An 18,746-nucleotide genomic window follows, 5' to 3' on the forward strand; every position below is an offset into this window, starting at 1 on the left:
ACACACACACACACAAACACACAAACACACACACACAGCTCCAAGTGGCTGCTGCTTCAACAATGTCCATTCCTTAATTGATGGGACTCATTACTGGACGCCACAGCTGCCAATGTCCTTGTTACCCGGACTAATCGAGTGTACACACACAACAAAGCAATCTGCTGCAGCAATGTATTGGCACGGAAACTGCCTTAAGACTAATTCTTTAACTTTCACTTCCTTTTTACTTATTTCCAGTTATTGTGGAGCTAATTTCTCTCTTAAGTGTCTACAAAGACAACAGCAATTCATTTTAACTGTCCATGATAACATTGGAGTAAAACTCGCTTCAGAGTGTTTAAAGACGGGGTATTCTGCATTCCCACATTAAACATGGAGATAAAGTAACAATGCTGGTCATTCAGACCAAACGTGTGCAGAGTTTTAAACCCTGGATCTGTCTGTAAACTCATCAAAAACTAACTCTGAAAGCACAAGATCCTCACTAAATCCCCTAACTGACATGTTGAAGGGACAGGCCTCAAATACTATTTTCTGGCCATAGTTCAGCCCCAGACAGGCTGTCCAATCAGAGGGAGGGGGTTTTGTGAAGTGGGAAGCTTTAAAGAGACAGCAGCTGAAACAAAGTGTTTCAGACAGAGGCTGGAATAAGAGTTTTCTAATACTTCAGAGAGAGAGAAAATATCTTTAAAGCTAAAAATCATGTGAAACTATTGCAGAGCATCAGAGGGAGAAAAAAAAATAAACAAAGAAAACAGTCTATCTTTAAGTTGTCAGGTTCAGATATTTAAAATGTATAATATGGATAATTATTTCCAGATGTTAGGGGTGGGAGACAATGTTGATTCAGTTACTTTTGGACAAAAATCATTTTTTTTTATTTGAATCCTTCATATAAGTATTTGTTTATAAGCTGGATTGGAAAGAAGATACCGCTTTTCTCCAGCAGAGGGCAATATGTTTTTTTTTTTTTTTTTTTTACTATTTTGAATTATGTCAGATCCTCTCAATAATTTTTAAAAACTGACTCACGTGATGTGCATTTTTTGGGAAAATATGGCTCCTGATATAGTCTGGAGGCACCATGATCATTATCATAAACCACCTTTTTCAAACAATCTGGTGTTAAAAAAAGCGAACTAAAAAACACAAAAATCATAAACATTGTAGAATAAGAATTCGGCACCCCAACGATCATAAAAGAATCGAATCAGGAGAAAAGCAAATCATCCCAGCCCCACCAGATATACCTGACTAGAGGGGAAGGTAAATTTTTTTGTAGAACACAATTTGTACACAAGGTAATTCAAAGTGCTTTACAGATGAAATCAAATCAAATCACACAAGGCGAAAGAAAATCATTCAATAAAATGTAAATAAATCATTAATTACTGAAAAAAAGCGAGAAGAGCAGATAAAATGCATCCAGTTGTCATATATTATATTATGCATATATTTTATCTTATGCATTATATTATACATAGTATGCTAAGCTTAAAAATAACTGTTTTCAGTCTGGGTTTGAACATAGTCAGAGTTGAGGTCTGTCGCACATCTTCTGGGGGACTGTTTGGCCTTCATCGTGTTTAGTCCTGATTCTGGGCACCATCAGGAGACCTCTCCCCGAGGTTCTCAGAGTCTGAGTTGGTTCATATGACTCTAACATGTCAGAGATGTACTTTAGAGCTAAACCATGAAGACACTTGTTCACAAGCAGAGTTTTTCAAAGTCTAATCTAAAGTAGTCAGGTGGTATCAGACGAATTAAAGGAGAGTAAAAGATGTTAATATTTTCTCCTTCAGGCTTAGAGCTCTTCAAAAAGTAGAGTTGTGTTCATTGTGCTGGAATTAAAAGACTTTGCACAGACAGCACTAGTCCTGGAACTGGATGAGGATCCACTCAGACTCTTCCCTCCTGATGGACTCAGTATGCAGAGATAGTTGTTTGGTTTTCAGGCAAACCTTTTAGTGAAGCATCATGTCACATATTTTTTAAACCAACAGAGAAAAAAACAACAACATAAAATCCAATTATTTTTATTCTACTTATCTAAAAGTAAAAGTGCCTGAGAGGTTGTTTCATTTTGGGTTGATTTTGGAAACCTCAGCTGTTTGCCTGATGCATCTGCTGATCTTGTCCTGTGTATGCACAAAGCGTCTCATTTTGCTTTCTATCTGTTGTTAAATGCATCACTGCTTCTAAATAGAATCTGTTAATCCTGTCACTGATACAAACTGCTTCTGAGGGTCTCATGAAGGCATCAGTTTTCATTTTGCTGCATCATAACCAGAGGAAAACTCCTCAAAGGAGCTTTAAAGCATCTGTGAGCAACTTAGGAAACATATGTCCCCTCTTTCTGGTCTTACTCATCTCCTTACATCATATGCTCTGACAAAAAATAAAACATTTTCACTTAAAACTGTTTAGTGAGCCTCTTCCTGTCACAATATGAACAAAGTCTCTTTCTGCAGCAGTTGTAAGTTGCCTATCAGACACCAACCTCGTGGCAGAAATAAAAGAGGTTGCATATAAGTCAGTATAAACTGCATTTTCTGCTTGTCTGGTTTGCTTTTGTCTGAATTTCAGTTGCTCCATCAGCAGTTTAATGCTCTTCACTTAAGGTTTCAGTGTGGAGCTTAAGGAGGTGCTGGAGGAAGGATTTTGTCACCACTGATGGAGCAAATCCTTCAATCTTTCCCCTTATTCTCAGAGTTTGTGCCAAGCCAAGCTAAGCTAACTGGTAGCTTCAAATTTTCTGTAGAAGTGGTTTGAGCCTCTGTGGCGACGTCACTCACCGCTGTGCCGTTCTCCTCCTTCTTGATGAGCGACAGCATGCTGGTCAGGATACGAGCACACATGACCAGGTCTCTCTGCTCCTGCATGTGGGCCTGGAGAACCCGGAGCACCACGGGCAGGAGGATGCACCGTGACTCTGCAACACACACACAAACATGCATATGCATCCCAAGCGTTATGGTACATAGAGTACACAGAGCAAAGCTACCAGGGGACACACACTCATCTTCTGCAGGAGCTGAGGCAGTGATCTGGGAATAACTCAGTGACATGCAGTCAGGTATCTGTGTGCTAACAATAAGAAAACGTGTTCTCACTAACTGCGCTTCAGGAAAGCACATCCAGCAGTCGACGAGGACTAAAGCCTGTCTGGACGTCATCCAGGCTATCATACTGTCTGTGTTTGGGATTTGAATCTACTCATTTGAATCTGTTTGTTTCCCTCGGTGCTGTTTGTTTTCCTCCGTGCTCATAATCTGAATGCAAAGCTTTTTGTATCGTTTGTTCACAGATTTTTCCACGCCAGGGTTTTTAGCGTGTTTACAAGCTGTAATTATGTCCTGGTATCAAAGCAAACATGAACTGAGCTGTGTGTTTGTGTGAGCACGTCTTTACCAGGGTTAATATAAAGCTGGCTCTCCACTGTTTTTGCAATGCACTGCAGTTTGACGGCCTCCAGGGGGCAGTCTGGGTGGACCGTGGTTGGCAGGCTGCCGAGCGTCTCCCTGACGAAGCCGGCCACCTCCCGCACCGTGAAGATCTTCAGCAGCTCGCCGTAAACTGAAGGGAACGTCCTCAGGAACACGGCCTAGACAGAAGAGGGAGGTCGCAGTAAATCAGTTATTTTATCTTTAGTGAGATTAAAAAAAAAACACATTTGATTCCTGATTTAAAAATCATCATCGAAAGACAAGGATTCACATTTTTTAAGCTTTCTTTTTCTTACTTCTTTTTTTCAAAGTTTCCTGTTTCTATTTTTTTTTTGTCTGCATTTACCAGAGACCAGCACAGGGGACAGAGCAGGAGACAGAGCAGGAGACAGAGTAAGCGCAGGGAGGGAAGTTGGAAAGGAGTCAAGATTCCGGTAAATCAGGACATCATGACCAAAAAGAGGCGTCAGTGTTCATTGAAGTCTGTTTCCCACCCAGCTAACACTCCTCACATAGACCCAAGATAACTATTTCATGCTGATGTTGAAACTCTGTGTTTATTTCATCTGTAAAGATGAATGAGTGTGTATGTGGTTTCTGGAGCTTCTGCGGCCAGCCTCTAGTGGACACTCAGTGAACTGCAGCTTTTCTCTGTTAACTGAGTATCCAAAGATTGGAGGTTGCTGCATTTATGTTGTGCAACTCCACAAACTTTGCACATGTTTGGCCTCAGCTGTGGTCTGAAGCCCATTGGAGCCCCCTACTGGCCTGGAGCCACATCCGCATTGAGCCTCATGTTTAACCAATATGTCCTTCAACTGTCTAAGGGTTGAAAATACTCAATCAAATCTGGCTGCTTCTGCTGGGTGGTCATCCCTAACCTCCACTTCAACTTTGAAGAAGGTCACATTATTTGGTTTCATATTTTTAGATTGGGGGTTTTAATTTGGTGGAGACACTTAAGTCATAGATCATAGATGGTTGCTGTTCTTTTGCATGAAGCCAAATATCAGAAAAGTTACATTTGTGGTGCATAGTTCACCATATTTACGGTGCAGCGGTGGGCAGATGTAAAAGTAGAACACGTTGGGCCTTATTTATCAATCTTACGTGGGAATCGGTGCAGACTGGGGTGTAGAAACAAGCTTATATGGATGTGTCTAACAGGGTCAGTCAAGGGGTACACCTGATCAGGTGTTGACAATATGGCGACTGAAAACAATCCTAATTTAAAAAAAAAAAAAAGCTCCTAAATATATCAGAGTTCAGCTAACCTGGAGAATTTCTGACATGGAGAGACACATTACGATAAACAACATAACAACCGAGGCTGAGAGATGAATCTGTGTTGTTTGGCAGCCAGAAGTAGCATTAAAGAGAGTCAGGAAAAACACATCTGCAAAGGAATCACTGCAGCCATCAGCAACATGGATGTGACAAACTGAAGTAGAGTTTTAAACATTTAATTTACACATCCTTTGTTAATAACTTGACCCATTAAGTGGTGATATTGACAATTAGAGGCCACAATATTTTTAATTACTTCCATTTAGGTCCAGAAACATGTTGATATCACTAATTAAAATGTGTTTGAGCTCAGGAAGAAGCTGCAGGCTGCAGCCTGAACCTGAACCTGAACCTGTCACAGACTGAGGAGGGAGTAGAGCTCTTAACAGGTCTGCGTCAGTTTCAGGAATAAGTGACAGAGAGATGGATGAACCTGCACTCTGTCAGGTACAGATAAGAGCATTTTCAATATTCAGGACCACAAATTGGAAACTAAACTACAAACTGATCTCATTAACTTTATTTCTGGTTGTTTTGGTGCCTGGATAAGAAGTGTGTCACTCATACACAATTAAGCACAGGTAAGCTGGAGCTTTATTATTATTTATACCATGAGACGAGCTGATTGGTTGTGATGTCATGAAGATGAGCATCTTTTATTATGAAATAGTCACTTTTTCACACAGAGGATAATGTTGTTAGGAGTGAAATAATCATCTAATCAATGCACATTTCATCTCCTCACTAATATTGTATCATGATTGACATTTCTGTTGTCCCGTATTTTGTTCTACTGGAAATAAAAACGTTTTCCCTCCCAAAAGAAAAGAAGAAAAAAAAAAAAACATTCTGGGTGTCATAGCTAATCCAGCTTTCTAAATATTAATCTAACCTCTGTTAGTCTGAAAATGCCCTGCACTCATATGATCAAATAATTCTCCTCCACAGATTGGGTTTTCCAGCCTGCTTCACAGGCTTTGGATAACAGGTTATAACTTCAGATACTGTGAATTTGTCACAAATTTGTGTATTTCAATGTTTATGTATTAAAACAAAGTGAGTTGGATCCAAAGGTCATATTTATGCTGTTTTAAAGTCAGAACTCTGACCTGACTTTGGAGGAACTTAAGCTGTCATGGGTTTAACTCCGAGGCGACCCGGTGAGACTGCAGTCTGCCGCCTGTTTGTGCTTTTCTGTCTGTGAAATGTATTTCTGTCAGCTTCTGTCACATTTCTGCAGCAAAAATTGATAAATGATGATTACAAACTATCCAGAGGGATGAGTTATCGGCTCTCTGTCTCTGTTTTTTTCTCCTGTCTCCCTTCATTTCCCCTGAAAAAGCCTGACTGAAGAGAGGAGCTGGTTTTCAGTGTCTCTGTTTCTCTGTCACAGGTGTTTTTACTTCTGATGAGGAAGCAGAGCCAGTTCAGTAACGACAAGATCCAAAGTTATGCTAATTGTTGGGGTTTCAAACAGTTTCAGTGCTTTAACTCTAATTATTCTGTTTGTGTTCATTTTACTTTTTCAGAAGCTGGCATCCTGTGTTCACCCTCCTGCTCCAAACACAGCCCCTCTGTGCTGAATCCTTACATACATGTGTCAAACAGCATCCAGAAACCTCTCCAGGGGTTACAGGTGATGAATGATGCGCACATGGCTGTGCTGTATCGGTCTCTGACTTCGCCCACATGTCCCAGATTAACATGGATTAGCATTGGCATGGCGTGCGTCTCTCCACAGCTATTGTTGTGTTGAGAATTTAGATTAGTCTGGCCGGGGAGTCAGTGGAGGGATGAAGAGGAGCTTTTCAGATGGCATGGAGAGGGCACGGCTGGAATGGATAATGTTACGCTCACTCCTCTGGTGTCAAGATGAGGTGAAATTTCTACAGAGAGACCAAAGGAGACTGCAGGGTTTGAAACTCAACTCATCTGTCAGTCTGTTGAGCAGTAACTGAAAGGAAAACCTGACGTAGGAATTTAAAGAAAGATGGAGCGTCACGTGTGTTCAGGGTTCACATGGGGGTGAAAAAAACAAGCCCGAAGCAGAAAGAACAAACTCAGGAGAAAGAACACAACAGTAGTTACACACAGGGTTTGTCTGAGCTTGGTTTCATTGATTAAAAGACTAGAAGACTTTAATGGACTTAAGAGGAGCGGTTTGGATAAACGAGACAAATGAGAACACGCTGAACAGACAAAGAGGAAGATCAAGAGAAGGGAAAACTCAGCGACACAGAAGTTATTCTCCTACACGAGTTGAAAAATAGAGCCACAAACCACACAAGTGGCTCCTTTTCTGGTGTGTAATTAGGATTTGAGCTTATTTGTTTTGGTCTTGTTTGGAAACAGCGGAGGAGGCTCCCCGCTGTGCAGACCTCCCAGCGGAAAAGGAAAAGCTGCCACAGAATTTTCTACTCCAACTCCAGACCCCGCAGCAGCGTGAAATTCAATTACAGTCAATTTCCCACCTATCACAGCTGCATTAAGAGGAGTCCTTGAGATGGAAGACGGAGTGCTGCACAGATTTACACACACACACACACACACACACATGGCTGTAGACAAACACACACCTGTGTTTGTGCCACCGGGCTGGTGCCTTTGTTTTCCTGCGAGAGGAAGAAGCGAATGGACATGAAGAGCTCGTGGATGCACACTCGAAACTCCTCCTCGTTCTGGCCCCCGGTGGCCAATGAGAAGAGGCGGCGAGACTGGATGATGTACTTGAAGATGTACTCGGTGGCCTGAGGGAGACAGACAGGAGAGTCATTATTTATCATCTGTCATGAGATGGAAAACCTGAGTCTGACTCCTCTGACAGAAAAAAAACAAAGGATGGAGAATGATTGGATTTTAAATTTCACCTGCAGGTACATTTCACCTGAAGTCTGATATTTATGACTGTGTCATCAGTCCGTGTGTGTTTTGGTAATTGGATTTTCTGTTCAGAAGAGGATATTAAAATAAACAAAAAAAATGAGTGGTTATTTGATTTTCATTTTAAAATACAAAAATGAAAATTGAATATGAAGGCATTTATCTGAATTGGGGTCAAAAGGGGATACTAAAGTTAAGAAACTGGTCTATTTTTATTTTCCTTTTTAACAACAAGAAATAAAATGTTAGAAGAAAGAAACAAAACAACAAAAAAAACAACTTTTTTTTTGTTTTTCATAGCCTGTTGTGCAACCAGAAGTGGCCTTTTCAAAGCCAGAGCCTGTATGAAAACAGTGAGGGTGGCTTTTGCCTGTGGTTTCCCTAACCCAGGTAGGGTATTGATTTAGATTCATGTCATGACGGTTGTGTTCAGTATTTTTAGTTTCAAACTCACATCTAACACATCTTAATCCCTGCTTTACAACAGAATGAGCCTCAGAGACTGTCTGCAGCGCCTTAATTTCACTCTCATTAAACTCCACTGATGTGAAGTTTCATGTTTCAGGGAAGTGGGAGCCTCTCCAGCGTCCAATCAGAGAGCGACATCCTGTATGCGATATCCTCCTCCTCCTCCTCCACACATAGAAGGACTCTGCCTCAGCTGTTTCTTTGCACATAAATACTCATCTTTGATCTACTGCACCTTAAAATTATTTGCACTTCTGTCCATGAACATATTTCACATCTTATATCTTGGGCTGTCACGACACCACATTATCTACACTTAAAGTAAAGGGGTTGTTTTTCTTATCTGTTTGTTAATTTTTAGAGATTCTATTTTCCTATAGTTTCATATTTAAATTTCTATATTTTTCTAGACTTGTGTTTTTATTCTTAAATGTTTCACGGATAATGTTAGAAGAGAGGAGCAGCATTTTGATTGTTCCCTTTGTCCTCACATGTAGAAAATTGACAATAAAAACCTTTGAATTTAAAAATCTGTGTCTATCAGGGAAAAAACTTCCGTAAAGTCTGCTCTCATGTTTTCTTGCTCCTCTGATCAGACTCCTCTCTCATTTCACCTCCAAGCAAAATTAATGCTTTGGGATGTCCTACAATATGGCGGCTCATGAAGAGCTTCCAGTGAAAGAGACTGAGAGGAGAGAGGAGAGAGGAGAGAGGAGAGAGGAGAGAGGAGAGAGGAGAGAGGAGAGTTCAGTTTATAGCTTTGAGACACGCCCCCTGTAGTGGCCAATGCAGTACTCTTCTAGAACATATGAGGGCAGTGTGGTCTGTGTGATCATCAGATCAGCTGCGTTTCCTGCTTTTTCACCATGACTCTGGGGGACTTTTTCAAACCACCCCTACAGACTCTACCTATCCACTACCCCTCCATTTGCGCGTTCTCGCGGAGGGTCCGCCACATTAAGGGCCATCCCAAACCTATCTGCGGGGAGGGGCAGTGGGCTATAAAACCCTCCACAAGTGAGTCTGCACGGATGCCGACTCGCTGAACACGTGCAGCGCTAAATTGTGTCCGGTGTCAGCCATGGAGGAAGCAACAGACAAATGTAAGTTCCACGCATATGCTCCTGCACAAGCACTGTTAAACTAACACAAATATTTAATGATTGTCATGCAGATGTTCACAACTTTAGATGTACATGTCATTGATTTAGGCCTGCCTCGCATTTGTTCAGACAGTTTGTGTTTATTTGAGTGTTTAATATTTACAAAAAACAAAATAATTTATTCAAGCGAGAGTGAAACATGAAAAACTCTTCAATGAAAAAAGAAATGCAGCCAAAGAAGCGTGGGAGTAAGTTTCTTTTGTATTTTCTACGTTATATTTTCTTTTTTTTCTTTGTTTATCTGTTTCCGCCCTGAGATCGAGTGAAGCTTCAGTCCCAAAACTGTATTTATACCCTACACCCTGATGAAGTGAACTTCATTCAGCTGCGAGTGTGCAACTCCATGACGGAGTGCACTCCATCATGGAGGGGGAGTGTGTAGGGGGCGGTTTGAAAAAGGCCCTAGGTGTGTTTTGTGATATACAGAAAGCACCACCTCGCTCATGGGACCAATCACAAGACTTGCACTCTGTGTCATTTTGTTGTGTAGTTGCATTTTGGAGGAGGCGCATGTCAACTATGTGGATAACTGTTTTCCTCTCAGAATTATCAACCAGAGCAGCTTGTGGGGACATCACTATTATTCGGGGGTCTATGACATTTTTTATTAGGTAATTTTTTTGTATTTTCAAGTTATTTTTCCCAAATATTTCATTTTTTACTCATGTTCTTTAAAGACTTATCACTGGATACACAGAAGCCAAAGATCTTTCAGACAGAAATGAAAACATTGAGGAACACAGCAGCTAAACTGACACTCAGCGTTCACTTCTAGCTCCTCAACACAGAGGAAGACCTGCCTCTATTGAAAAACATTGCAGACCCCTGATCTAGACTATGTTGGATACTTTAAGGAGGAGGTTTTATGACCTGCACTGACAGCCTGTTAAGAGCGGAGCTTCACATTATGTTGGCTTCACTTTTGGAGAGTTGTTTTCTCATTTACCTTTCATAGCATCTTTGACACTCTGTGATTGAGCTAATGTAAATCTGTTAAGTCGAGTTGATTTAAAAAGCCAAAGGAAAGACATCCACCTCACACACATATCAGCGGTGAACCTCTTATCTATTATTTACTGCCTGACAGAGTGGCATTTACTTCTGCCGCTCTCCTGAGAATGAGAAATGAGAAACCGCAGCGTGCGGCTCTGACGGTGCATCTGCATGACTCATTAGAATAATGTGATGTGGATTCCCGACACCGGAGGCGTTTCTGCTGATTAAAATTGCATGCAGAGTAATAGATTGAGGAGGAGAATAATGAATGGTGGTGTGATGTGTTTGCTGCTGTGAGGGGGAATTAGCAGGAGTGGCAGCATGAGGGACAAAGTTTGTTTGTTTGTGTTTCTGGGTGCATCTGTGTTGATGTTTCCTTTGCAAAACATCCTCCTGAATATGTGTGTGTGTGTCCTGGTTTCCTCTGTGTGTGTGTGTGTGAGTGTTTGTGTGTGCAGAAACCTCACCTTGAGCACCTGCTGTATGTGATCCTGATGTTCTGCATCAACAATGCGGTCCACGTACCACTTCAAAACTTTTATCAGGTCCCTGGAGAAGACACACACACACACACACACACACACACACTTAGTCAGATCACTCACCTCTAGCTATATCCCACATAACATCTCTCTCTGGGTTCAGCAGACAGATGAGGCAATGCTGCGTTTTAAGTTGAAACACTCAGTTTAACTAAGTTTAATTTGACTTCAGACGAAAGCCTTTGACTGGCTTTTCAAAAAGAGTTACTTCAGTTTGTGCACTCAGGGGCCAAAATCTTCTGATCTTTGTTTAAAAATGGCGTGGTTCAGATTAGGATGCCTCAGATCTCCGCAGATATTTAAAGAGACGTCTCCTCGACGTGAGATTACTGAGTGGTTTCCTGATGAGGAGTAAAAACTGGAGTAAAAGCACCGGTGCACAAGTTGTGAGTTAATTCATGAAGCTGTGACACTTGTAATGAAACAATGTCACAGGTAAGAGCGTTAAAGCAGAAGGTGATGGCAGCATTATGTGTGTGTAGGTGTGTGAATGCAAAGATTCAAGCCTTAGCGGGTACAAAGAGTGTGAAGAAGACAGCCGGTGTGAACAGCAGGTTGTGATTATGTGTGTGAATGTGAGAGTGTGAACTGAAGGAGAAAGAAAGAAAGGAGACAGAGGTGAGCAGACGTTCCTCCTTCCTCAGCCAGGGGGCACCATAAGCATGCTGACGGCCTCAGAGCCGGGAGCAGAGCGAGCTGCCTCTGAGCACTGACGCAGGTCGGCCTCTGTGGCTCTGAGCTCATGTGATGCAGTGTGTCATTAGCATACAACACACAGCTGAGGGTGTGTTACTGCGCTCTGAAGGTGCTGCTGCAGCCTTGTGCGGCAACATTTGGAGCCGTGAAGGCTGACACATCGCTCACCTGTATGACAACGCTCCTGCGAAGTGGCTCTCTATGTAGGTGTCCATGACCGGCTTGAAGTGCTGGAATTTGCTGTCCTGGAGGAGGTTGATGATGTAGACCTGGGAATAAACACACGAAAAATTCACTTTCCATGACAGAAGATTTACTGTCACCTCACTCAAGAAGCCAGAACCACACAGAACTTGAAGGGTGAAAAATCATGTTTCTCATATTTTTAATACCTGAGCTATATTTATTTTACTTCCTGCAAAATAGCATCCCCTCTTCAATTATTTTGGTTTTATCACATTACTCTGGGTGTCATGTCACTTAAGATAAAACATTCTTGAATTTTATTGTTCACTCTATAACTTCAGTAAATGTTTCCCATCAAAAGAACCAAGCGCTTTGTTCAGTGCTAGTTGATCTGGTTTGATTTTCCATCAGCAAGGAGCCAAGTTGGAGCTGTGTCATTGCGCCATCATAAACCTTCAACATGCTGCATAACTCGGCATTTACCCAAGGATGTTTGCGCATTGTACGCATGCATGCACTGCTTCAATTTTGCCTAAATTTCAAGTTTTGAAAGAGAAACTCCAACAAAATGACATAAAACTTGCCAGGCAAAGGCTGTTTTTCAATGCTGACCATTGGTTACAGTAGCCCCGCCCCCTGCCCCTGATATCGTAAGTGCTTCTCTCAGGCCCATTTAAGAGTCGCTGCTTGCTAAGCACCAGTTTTGAACACCTGGAGCCAGAACTTTGTCTGTAAAAACAAAAAAACAGTGCTCAGGAAAAAGTCAGGAACTGGCACAAACAACAAAGGAGTTCATTTTTGTTGTTACGTTCTTGTTTTGAGTTTTAATTCATTACGTGAAGAGTTGACGGTTTTGTTTCCAAAAGCAGGTGTTTTTGTCAAAAGCTTGTTTTAAGTTAATTCTACCAAATTTTGTTTTCATTTGTTTTTAAATCATATGAATGGAAGCAGATCTTTTTACCAGGACTTTTCTTTGTTGGAGATGACTCTTCCCAAGACGCAAAGTGACAAGGTACTATATTTTTATGTGGTTTAAAAGATGATATCAATTAGACTTTGTTAACCCAGTTTGTAGTTCAGAGTCCAGATGGTGAGCAGACTATTTGTTTAATGTTCCTCACAGCCCGGAATAACATGCCACATTAACCCCTCATCCAGAATATGTCTGGGTATATCTCAGCACAGCCCGATTACACCACAGAGTATCAAGTGGTCTGGTTCAAAAAATACATACGGTTGTCAAACAGGCCAGGTCAGAAAATGCCACTACTGGGCCAGAGAAGAATAGTCAGTGCAAATGCAAACAGCACAGAAAACATGTTTTGTTATCCCATTTAATCACACGAACAAAGAAAGGTGAATTATCAGTCTGGTTTATGTGTTAACCAAGAACATCTGACGGTTTGAATCTGAAGATAACCAAACTTGTTGCACAAAATGAAGAGTGAAAAAAATTGATAGTTTAACATCAGCTCAAATATTTCTCTTTCTTTGATTCAAACAAATTCAAATATAATCTGGATCCACAGCTGACCTTGAAAACTGCTCCTTCATGATTGACTGGATAATACATCTTAAATTACTGTTCCATTTGATATCTGCTCAATGGACTTCTGTACCATGGCATCACACGCCCAATCAATAGACGGACAATTATTTAATGAAAGTCTTATTGATCGGAGGGAAGAAAGCTGTGACAACAACCCAATGCACCAGCACTGTTAGACTGACAAGGAACTGTTTATAAAATCTATATCACGCAGAGACTGACTTTTAAACTACAATCTGAGACATGTAAGAAATGGTGGTTGAAATGGATCAAATTTATTAGAGTAAGGAGACCTAAACTGCTTCAAGTTTTTTTGTCACATGGCTTGAATTGTTTTGAGTCAAATTTGATGGAAAGATTAATAACTGTGACATTTCTTGTTCAGAGGTTTGTATTTTGTACACTGTCAAATGAAAGGTAGAGTTATAGAGGGGGGAACATGGTGGTGTGTGTGTGCCACAAGTTTGTTGTACATGTTTTTGGTGTGTAACTGGGATTTGTCATTGATTTAGGCCTGCCTTGCATTTGTAAGATCTTACAAATGCAATGTAAGGATTTTGTAAGATCACATTTATCACTAATCACGACGCATCCCTTTGATTTGAACTGTTCCTTTGAACAGCTAACAGCAATTACCCTTTAGTCTCTAAAGATAAACCTGTTTAACATCACAGCATCTGAGTACATTTTATATTAATAAATAAATGTTTCATATGTGTAAAACTATTACAATATAAATGATGATTAGAAGTGTTTGTATCAAATTCACATTATGTTGAACCATGGAGGACCAACTGCGTCACCAGCTGTGGTCGCCATTTAACAATGAAGACTTAGTAAATTATGTACTCAAATAAGACAAAACAAAGAAACATAATTAGTTTGGTTTTTAAAATACTGTGTAAAATTTACTGATTTGTTTCCTGATGTTCAAACTTGTTGTCCAGGTGTCCTTAGCAGTTACTGCAGCCATGTGACCAAGACTCAAGAAATAGACCGATACAGTTTTTTCAGGGTCGATGCTGAAACCAGTTATTAGTAGCCAAGGACGATAACTGGGTTTTGGAGCTGGTATATTTGTTTACAGTAAAAGTGAAAATGTTAGTGTCAAAGTTTTGAATAATGCAAACTCCAACACTTAACTTCGTCTAAATGTCTGGCATATATTTATTTAAAGGCTCCCAGGTTTAGCAGAATGTCTTAAAAAGCTGGATGAAAACTTAAAATACTGGGACTGAGATGTTTAATACAAGTTCAGAAGAGTCTGCTGCCTTCAAAACATATATCTGCTCCCTGGAGCTTCTCCACCTGGCAAAAACCAAGGGGCAACATATGCTTCAGAACAATGAAGCCTATGTAGAAGTGCTAAAGTTGCTGTTCTTTGAGAATCTGCATAGGGCTGGCTGCAGAAAGACCAGAAACCACCAACACATCAAGTCAAAACACTGACTTTTATGCCTAGTTCAATAAAACGGCTTCAGTCTTTTTTTCTTTCTTTTGTTTTTTGAGAGGATATGAGGGTCATAAGTTTGTCAGAAGCACAGCTCAGCTCACATGACTGACGTGCACCCTATAGCTGTTAAAAAAGGAAGCTCAAAGCCTGCTTCATGTCCAAAATGTAATATGTGTTTGCCATTTGGCTTCATTTCACTGCATCAGGAACGGACCAGTGATGTCACAAAGACAATGTCCATATCTTATACAGTCTATGAACAAAACCTTTTCTCCTCTCCACAGTGTTTGAGCACAGTGCCTTCACAGCTTTCACTGCTGATTGGCTGTTATCTGAGCCATGCCTCTGCTTGTAACCAATCAGATGGTGCTGTGGGTGGGACAACGCTGGAGACAGAGGAGTGACTGCAGACAAGAGACAGCTGCATCAGAGCCAAAATTGTTTCTTATTGGCCTTTGGATTTAAAAAAAGGCTGATGCTCATGTGCCTCAAAAGGCCAACTACTGGTGCCGATAACCGGCCCAGCTGATGATTCATTTCATTTTTATTTAATTTAAGTTTATTCAGACAAACTTGTTAACTGAGGGAGAAATAGCAACAAAACAACATGGTAGTCTGAAAAGGAGCAGGTTGAAGCTGAAGCTTATTTTACCCACCCCCAACACAAGTTACACAGTTTTTAAAACATATAGATGGCTACCAGTCCATGCATCACAGCTTTAACAGAAACTACCAATTATTTTTTTAAGCCGATATGCATCACAATACTTTAATACAAGACACAAAACAAAATATACTGGATGCAAAGACTTCTCAACATTTTTTTTTTTTTTAAACAGTCATTGGTCATTCTCAACATAGGAATTTAAAATGTTTTGCTTGGTTTTCTTTTTGAATTGAAATAGTGATAAACAGTCTTTTTGCTCTGGGTCCAACTTGTTCCAAATATTAACCCCAGCAACAGAAATACAGTGTTGCTTTATGTTCTTACAATCTGTTTTTTAAATATTTCACCTCCTCGGAAACTAAAAACCATATCTCTCTTTTGAAACAATCCCTGAATGTGAACAGGTAACTTATTGTTCTTTATGTTATACATAAACTGGGCTGTTCTAAAGACAACCAAGTCCCTAAATTTCAAAGCTTTTAGTTTGATAAAAAGTTTGTTTTGTGTGTTCCCTGTAGGTCACTTTATTTATAATTCTAATTGCTCTTTTTTGGATCGCACAAATCAGATCAAGGTTAGTTTTATACGTATTCCCCCACACCTCTACGCCATAGGTCATATAAGGGAGAACTAGGGAACAATACAAAACATATACGTTTCTCTCATTCAGGAATTCTTTGACTTTAGAAATTATTCCTAGAGATTTGCATAACTTTGCTTTAATATGGTTTATGTGAGGTTTCCAACTAAGTTTATTTGGTCTAATTATTCCAAGAAAATTTCTTTCTTTCTCTTGTTCTATCTCAGTGTCATTACCTGATTACATGATCGATTGATCCCTAATAGAAAGTGGCCTAGGCCAAAGTATACCAGGCGTATAATCTAGTCTGGGCCACTTAAACCCTGGGTATATTCTGGACAGGGTATGTTTTGATCTGTCACACTGCTCTGAGACATGTGTGTAATGCTTTATGCTAGAGAATCCTGGTTCGGCTCATGAACTGACTGCAACCTCACCAAGCAGAGCTAATGTAATCTGTCTCTACATTTTATTCATCGACTTTGTCTCAGATAATCTTACTCTAAAAAGTGAGTTAAAAACAGGTTGATTGATAAAAGTGAGACAATCTTGAGGACACTTAAAAAGTCTTCACAGGGCCTTCAATTAAAATGAGCTTAAACTTCTCAGACTGTGCGGCCTCCCTCTGTGGTTACTCATGTTTGTGTGACACATTTAATAAGATGACTAATGGTGAGTCACTTCTCAGGTTGTCAAAACAAGATTAGAGAAGGATTAACAACAGATAACTGCGTCTACAGGTGTCTAAAAATACCACAAAAACAAAAGTGTTTTCACAGTGAGCATGTGTTACTCTGTGTTTTCCATCCTGTGAAGAAGTTTGAATTGACCTTTCACCACTGATGGCTTGATGTGTGAGAGGAGGGAGTGCCTTCATGTGGGAGGGAGTGAAAGATCGATCGCATCACTCAATCAGGGCACTGCAGCAGAACCGGCGTGTGATTGGTTCACCTAGTGTGCTATGTTACATCACTATGATCTTTCTATGACAGCCAGTTTGCTTTTCTGACTCAAAGATGATGGGATGGACATGAGGAAGAAAAAGAAACAGAGAAGGATTCTCAGAGATCAGCTGACCTTTAGAGCATCTCACTCACCAGAGAATCAAAGACTTTGAGGCCGTATCTTTGGGAGCTCTCATCCAGAATGCCAAAGAGGGTGTCCAGAGTGTCCTGGAGGAACTGAAGAAAAAGAGATTTGTATTGTGTGATATTTTCAGGTTGAACTTTAAAAAAACGTGCACTGAAATCAAATTGTAAATAATCAATACGAGGAATGTCAGGTTAAACGGGCGCGTCTCAGCGCAGGGAGTCTTATTTTTGGCTGACCTTGACAATCTCAGAGCCGTCGATCTCCTTCAGCTTGGAGAGGCTGTCGTTGATTCGTTCAGGATGGGCTCTCCACTTCAACAGGTCCAGCATATCACCTGGGGGAAAGACGTTGACACACAAAGTGAAGAGCACACGGAGTCACAAACATCTCGCGTGTTTGATGGCAGAGAAACACAAAACTCTGAGAGTTCACATCACAAAGCATCACCACAGCTTTCAATTACCGCCCCAAAAACTCCTCTGAATCCAAACAAATGATGACATTTTCAAGTGCGGCGGGGATAACAGAGATAAAAAGTCATTTTCCCGAAGCCAGGGTCCCCAGACGTTCCCATGAATAAAACATGAGCCTGAAGAAGAAAGTCTTTTAGCTGTCTCTTTGGATTCTGTTCAACCCAGAGCGTCTCTTTGTGAAACTTCACATCCACGTGTGTGAAATGTGTGTGTGGCAAGAGCATTTCTAAAGCTCTGCATTATTTTTATAATCAAGTCAACAAAATCAAACCTACTCTGTGAATTAGCAGCTCGTTGCAAAACATTTTCCCCGTAGCTTTTTATGTTTAAATATTCCGCCGAGCGTCTCCTTAACGAGGTGAAAACGATTTACCACGCTCGGCTTTCTGCTTTTAGGGAAATTCTAAAACAGGGACGGTGTCTGGTGAAGTCTCGGGGAAACAAATGTCCCTTCAGCTCCAAAGATGATGTTTCAGTTTGAGCTCCGTTTTGTTCCTTGCTGTGTAAATGAAAGCATACCATGTCCCCTTCCTGCTGGAATAAGACTACAAATCCCATTCTCCGAGCCAATTTCCTGAAGCATACAGATGATTAAGTTCGTTTATGACGAGCTAATCCCGTCAGACTGCTTTTTCACAGCTTTTCTTTTACACACTTGGATGATTAGGCTGTTGTAATATAAGGCCGCCTCCCTCTGGAGGTGTTATATTTATGTTGTATGGCTTTATGACAGCTTGATGTTTATTATATCCACTCTGATTAAAAAGCTCAACCTGTGAATACATAACCAGCAATGTTTTGCTGATTTGTCCCTATCTGATGAAATAACTTCGGATCAGCTCCTTTTCTTCGTCCCCCTGGCAGAAATCATCCCTGACTCCAGCGAACCATCTACCGCATCAAGGTTTCCACAACACAGCACAAGTCGCAGCAAATCTGCCAGAAACACCTCAACCGTAGAGCCGGCCAAAATGTCAATCTCTGAGCCTGTTTACCGTTTTGTGTGAGCTTGGTGGAGCACAGAAAGCTGGTGATCCAAAAAGACTCTTTGGTGCCTTTCAGAGTCTGGTTGTTGGCCGGGAGGTTGGCCTTGGAGAATGGCTGCTTCAGGTAGCGCGAGCAGTCTGCCAAGCTGGTGTTCTCCTCGCACTGAGGGGAAAGGAGAGGAAGGAGAGAGCACATTCTGTGAGCTGGAAAAAAGCAGCTAGGCTTCAGAGGTTTAGCTTTGCTTACGTTACGCTGCACTTTCTGTCCTGGTGCAATAT

The 18,746-nt window shown here is 40.9% G+C and overlaps 1 protein-coding gene across 11 annotated transcripts in view; it reads right to left on the reverse strand.

Moving 5' to 3' along the window:
- The window catches only part of dock4b (dedicator of cytokinesis 4b), a 200,803-nt gene that overhangs the window by 65,444 nt on the left and 116,613 nt on the right, over nt 1-18,746 (reverse strand). For all 11 annotated transcript variants that reach the window (XM_074697800.1, XM_074697796.1, XM_074697793.1 and 8 more), the window contains exons 17-24: nt 18,477-18,630; nt 17,245-17,342; nt 17,014-17,097; nt 11,650-11,750; nt 10,711-10,792; nt 7,313-7,483; nt 3,415-3,607; nt 2,799-2,935 (exon numbers count right to left, since the gene is read on the reverse strand). In XM_074697800.1, the coding sequence (XP_074553901.1) occupies nt 2,799-2,935; nt 3,415-3,607; nt 7,313-7,483; nt 10,711-10,792; nt 11,650-11,750; nt 17,014-17,097; nt 17,245-17,342; nt 18,477-18,630 (1,020 nt within the window). The remainder of the gene's footprint in view (nt 1-2,798; nt 2,936-3,414; nt 3,608-7,312; nt 7,484-10,710; nt 10,793-11,649; nt 11,751-17,013; nt 17,098-17,244; nt 17,343-18,476; nt 18,631-18,746) is intronic.

Source organism: Halichoeres trimaculatus, unplaced genomic scaffold, assembly GCF_033239565.1.
Source record: "Halichoeres trimaculatus isolate MK-OKI-2021-1 unplaced genomic scaffold, fHalTri1.1 fHalTri1_scaffold_21, whole genome shotgun sequence".
Lineage (NCBI taxonomy): Eukaryota > Metazoa > Chordata > Actinopteri > Labriformes > Labridae > Halichoeres > Halichoeres trimaculatus.